Source organism: Phlebotomus papatasi, chromosome 4 (assembly GCF_024763615.1).
Source record: "Phlebotomus papatasi isolate M1 chromosome 4, Ppap_2.1, whole genome shotgun sequence".
NCBI classification, from domain to species: Eukaryota; Metazoa; Arthropoda; class Insecta; order Diptera; family Psychodidae; genus Phlebotomus; species Phlebotomus papatasi.
The window spans coordinates 4633266-4639279 of NC_077225.1; the positions used below are offsets into that span (position 1 = coordinate 4633266).

Genomic DNA, 6014 nt, shown 5'->3' on the forward strand with positions numbered 1-6014 from the left:
TGAGTAAAACCAAGGAAGGAAATTTGGGAAAAGGCAACAGCCAAAAGTTTGCGTGAAAATTCCCACCACTTGGCCTTCTAACAACGTGCATAGAAACTCACGTGACTAGGGTGATATTCCCCAGGGGCTCCACAGAACACCCAAGAGCTTTGCAACAGGGAAAAATTTTGTTCCTTCTCCCCAGATAGGCTCAAGGAGGGCTCAATTTAATATCTTTCCGTTATTTTTCATAGGTAACAGATCACATTTCCCCATACGGTGTTTGATGAACTAACCGTTTCTTCTCAACGTATTTTTTTCCAAAAGGTAGAAGATACCATTTGTCATCCATTCAATTATCAGGGAATTAATTTCATTTCTTTCCGGAATTTATTCCAAAGGTTAGTTAGCACACCTCGTGCTCATTTTGGCCCTTCGAGGCCTCTTCGTAGAACACAGCAACATACAGTCCATTTGTGAGGCTTTTACGATTTCAAGCATCGATCTCAAACTTCAACCATGCATGCAAAGATTAGAGGAGGTATCATCTCTGCGGTCACTCGTGCAGAGAACTACATTGACGGGTATTCTGAGGAAGAGAGGAGTTTGCCAAGCTATGTGACCAACTTGAGGACTCAGCTTAGCCTAGTGACGTCCATGAGAGAGAAATACATCGGTGTACAGGACACCATCATCGAGCAGCAGGTCAGCGACGCGAAGAAGCAAGCAGAGATAGTCAGCAAGGAGCAATTTTTGCAACGCTGTGATGATCTGATCGAACGCATCGAAGCCTTCATTCATGATGCTCCTAACTCCTCATCTAGCGATAGTGAGGACACCAAGGCAGGATCTTCAACTCAAGGTGACTTCACCCGCTACTTTCTCACCTTCATGAGACGATCAGAGGAACGGCACCAGCAGCAAATGGAGATGCTTATGGGGACCTTCAACAACTCGGCAAGTCAAATCCAATCTATTACCCATAATCGCCCTACTCATAAAAAGCTGCCACAAATACAATTGCCTACCTTTGACGGCAAACTCTCCTCTTGGTTTTCTTTTAAAGACCGATTTACTGCCAATGTAATTAATTACCCGAACATTTCTGAAGTCGAAAAGCTTGAATATTTATCATCAGCAGTATCAGGGACCGCGGCCTCTTGCATTAAAAATCTCAATGTAACAGAAAATAACTTTTCAGTAGCTTGGCAGATCCTAATCGATAAGTTCGAAAAAAGGAATGATATAGTGACAGATCATGTAAAAACGTTTTACGCTATGCCACGTGTCAATAATAATCTCCAAGTTATACAAGAAATAACCAATATTGTTACTGAGTGCACAATGGCTCTTGATAGCATCAAGATCACTCAACGCGATCCCTGGTTAATTGAGTTTATACTAGATCGTCTCGATTCTGAATCACGCGTCTTGTGAGGTCGAGAGTGCAAAAATCCTGAAGTGATTCCCTCCCTTCCGGATTTTCTTAATTTTTTAAACTCACGCTGCAGAGATGTTAAGAACTCTTCACAAGCCTCTGGTTCACAAGCCTCCAAGCCTCAAAGCCACAATAATCAAACGCAATCTCGCGCAAACTTAAACAAGTCTTTTCAAAATAAAAGACAAGCTACAGCACTTACAAATGCGGTTCAAACACCTGCTCTCTGCCGATGCTGCTCAGAGTCCGCTCATGCTTTATATAAGTGTCCTAAATTCTTGCTTCAGACACCTGATGAGCGCTTTGAAACAGTCAAAGCATTAAGCCTTTGTCGTAACTGCTTCGCTCGACATTTGACTAATACATGCACCTACCACAAATGTAACAAATGTCAGGGACGTCATAATGTGCTTCTTCATAAGAAGTACGCATCAGGACGTCCTCCAAATCCAGCTTCAGATACATCGAATGGGAAACCTCCTACTTCTCACGGTAACCCTACTCCTCCACCAGCTCCCACCAATTCAGGGTCGATTGTCAATACTTGCTCTTCCATAACTGACCACAATGATATGCCTCCCCGTGTCTTTCTTGCGACCGCTGTGGTTAATGTTCTCACGGACTCCGGACAGATGATTCCCTGCAGAATATTGCTTGATGGTGGAGCTACGGTGAATGTCGTTAGTTCCAATATGGCTGCACGCTTAGGTCTACCAACGTTCCCTTCTCGATTATCAATTTGTGGCGTGAATGCTTCTCGATCACGCTCCAATGCATTCACATACGTGACAATTCTGTCCAGAACATCTTCAATTCGATTTAATTCGAAATGCTTCATCTTGCCTCAAGTCACCGGAAGCATACCTAGTTGGCCGGTCGACGATTCTAATATTCACATTCCTCAAGATGTCGCTCTTGCGGACCCCCAATGGGCTGTATCTAGACCTGTTGACATGCTTCTTTGTGGAAACCATTACTGGGCTAGTTGGTTGAATGATAGCATCGAGTTAGGCCCAGGGTTGCCACACTTGAAAGACACAGTATTTGGCTACGTTGTTGTTGGGGAACAAGAGCCCATTCCACCTCCTGATGGCCTTGCATTTTCTGCTACTTCTTTGGATGAGTCCTTGCATAAGTTTTGGGAAGCGGAAGACCTATCTGAGAATGTGAACTATACAGAAGACGAAATTGCTGCCGAACGTCATTTTGCCTCCACATATAAGCGCGATGTTGATGGAAGGTTTATTGTTCAACTTCCCTTTCGAGAAGACCCACGCATACTGGGAGAGTCCAGGCCTCTCGCTATTCGCCAATTTCTTGCTTTGGAGCGCAAATTTGAGAAAAACCCTAAATTAAGGGAAGCATATTCCGAGATCATTCGTGATCAATTGTATAAGCAATGGATTGAACCTGTCCATGGTGACCCAAAGGGTCCTGTTTTCTATATGCCTCACCATGGTGTTGTAAAAGAGTCTTCTGTCTCGACCAAACTAAGGATTGTGTACAATGCCAGTGCAAAATCTTCCTCGGGGTTCAGTCTAAATGATATCTTGCGCATTGGACCAGTCGTACAGCTTGATCTGGCCAATATTTTACTGAATTTCCGAAAGCATGCGTACGCAATGACCGCTGACATAAATAAAATGTATTTACAAATCTTACTTCATCCCTCACATTCAGACTTTCAGAGGTTTGTTTGGCGAGAAAATAAATCAACACCTATTCAAGATTTTCGCATTAAACGAGTTTGTTTTGGGGTGGCTTCGTCACCATTCTTGGCAACAAGAACACTTGTTCAAGTAGCCAATGAAACAAAGGATTCATATCCACTCGCTTCAGAAGCACTCAAAACTACATTTTACGTTGACGATTGTCTCATCTCCGTAAAGTCTCTTGAAGAAGGGCGCATCATTCAATCTCAGCTTATCAAGGTGTTGGATAGTGCAGGATTTCCCCTCACAAAGTGGGTTACCAATCATCATGATTTGCAACCAGCTTCACCCAATGAATCCAATATCATTCAGATTAGTGATGAGACGACAAGTGCATTGGGCATTACTTGGAATGCTAAGTCAGATCATTTTTTCTTTCGTCCACCTATTTCTGTTGATGAAGCATGCAATTCAAAACGAAAGGTGATGTCAGCCATTGCAAAATTATTTGACCCTTTGGGATTGGTGGGTCCCGTCATTATTGAGGCAAAGCTCATTCTTCAAGATGCCCATAAAACAAAATGTGAATGGGACAGTGTTTTACCTGACGATTTAATTCGGAGATGGACAAATTATGTTATCAATCTCCAGCACTTGGGTGAGATTCTGATCCCACGTTGGGTCTCTGATTCGCTTTCCCCATCTTCGACGGAACTTCATTTTTTTTCCGACGCTAGTCAGCGAGCGTACGGAGTCTGCATTTATCTCGTCACGAGAACAGTTGAGGGAGATGTCTGTTCACATCTTTTGACATCGAAATCTAGGATTGCACCGCTCAAAGAATCCACTATTCCAAAATTGGAACTCCGGGGAGCGCATTTGGCAGCCGAATTGGCGTCCAAAGTCAAAGAGCATTACAAACCCGATGCGATTTATTATTGGTGCGATTCTACCATTGTCTTGTACTGGCTTCAAGGATCTCCTGACCATTACAAAATCTTCGTCAGCAATCGAGTTCGGAGGATCCAAATGCTTTCCGATCGTACTCAATGGAGATATGTCCCTACGCATTGCAATCCAGCAGACATCATCTCTAGAGGTGTAACACCGCAGCAGCTTCAAGATTTGGATCTATGGTGGCATGGACCATCTTGGTTGACAAAGTCTAGGTCTGCTTGGCCACCAGAGTTTCCACCACCAGGACCATCTTCCGAACCATCTTCCACCATTATGCTCGAGACAATTGATGAAGAGGCCGAAATGGAACAGTCAATTCTCTCCAAACTTCTCTCTCGCTACTCTTCGTTGACAAAAATTCAGAGAATTATTGCCTACGGTCGTCGATTCTATCTTCCACGTGCTTTGAAGGAGGGTCTTACCATTACACCAATTGAGATGGAAGAGGCATTGAACAAACTAATCTACATGGATCAGCAGGAGAATTTTCCTGGTCTTGCAGATAACTTGCGAAAGCGAGGAACCATCACGCTTCCAAAATGGAAACATTTGCTAGCTCTTGCCCCATTCGTAGATTCAGACGGTCTCATAAGAGTAGGTGGTCGCCTAGAAGAAGCTCCTATCTCTTACCAGTCGAAACATCCTGTTTTACTACCAAAATCTGTGCTTACTAAACGAATAATTGCTCACGAGCATCATCACAACCTCCATGCGTCTCCAACAGTACTACTCGCTACATTGAGGCAAAGGTACTGGCCACTTTCTGCTCGAAACATTATACGAAGCGTTGTCCACAACTGTTTGCGATGCACTCGTACCAAACCTCGTCCACTTCAGCAGCTCATGGGCAACTTGCCATCCCAGCGTGTCACTCTGTATCGCCCATTCCAATCCACAGGCGTGGATTACGCAGGACCCATTCTCTACCGCCCCTCAGTTCAAAGAGGATCTACTGCAAGGAAATTGGGGCAAATGAAAGGCTATATAGCAGTTTTCGTTTGCATGGCTACGAAAGCTGCACATCTGGAATTTGTATCAAGCTTGACTACAGAAGCATTTCTAGCAGCTTTTCGACGCTTTGCGGCGAGGAGAAATACACCGAGTCACATGTATTCAGACTGCGGCACCACGTTCGAGGGAGCATCGCGGGAATTATCCAAACTCCTTAGACAGGAACAGATGCAGAAGGAGATTAAGGAAGGAACTGTGGATTGTGGCACAACTTGGCATTTCATACCAGCTAGAGCTCCTCACCACGGTGGCTTGTGGGAAGCTTGTGTAAAAGCAGTAAAATATTATCTTTCGCGAGTCACTCAAAATGCAAACCTCACATTTGAGGAGCTTTCGACAATCCTATGTCAAATAGAGTCAATTTTAAATAGTAGGCCCATCTCTCTAATGTCCGATGACCCCAATGAAAGGGAATTTTTGACACCTGGTCATTTTTTGACAGGTGTCCCAGGGAATTTTCCTCCCGATCCTGACCTTACGGAAATCCCAGAAAATCGTTTAAACCTTTGGCAACGTTGCCAGCAAAGAGTTCAACATTTCTCTAAGAAGTTCCACCTTGTTTATTTAAACACGCTTCAGCAGAGATCTAAGTGGAGGGTGGATCAACCAAATTTAAAGCTAGGAGAAGTAGTTCTTGTTTTAGATGAAGCTCAACTAGGCACTAAATGGGTTTTAGGTCAGGTCTCAGAAATTCACCCGGGGAGAGATGGGCGCGTCAGAGTAATTTCAGTTAAAACGTCTAAGGGCCTTTATACTCGTCCCATAACAAAAATAGCAAGACTATTTATTGATGATAAGGTCCTTGCTTCCAATCAATCGTAAAATGGATTGGAACCAACCGGGGAGCATGTCTGGGGTGCTCATGAAATATTCGAAATTTTAAAGCCTAATGTGTTTGGGACATCTCCCTATAAAAAAAAATGCACCCAATTTCTGTCGATGTCATTATGTCAAAAAAAAAGGCATTCTTTCTCTGT

The 6014-nt window shown here is 43.7% G+C and overlaps 1 protein-coding gene across 1 annotated transcript; it reads left to right on the forward strand.

Moving 5' to 3' along the window:
- The first annotated feature begins 498 nt into the window (after positions 1–498).
- Positions 499–5771, forward strand: LOC129808571 (uncharacterized). The gene is made up of 3 exons (XM_055858352.1): positions 499–936; positions 1813–5291; positions 5714–5771. Exons 1-3 carry the CDS (start codon positions 499–501, stop codon positions 5769–5771), a joined length of 3975 nt encoding a protein of 1324 aa, XP_055714327.1.
- The last annotated feature ends 243 nt before the right edge of the window (positions 5772–6014 follow it).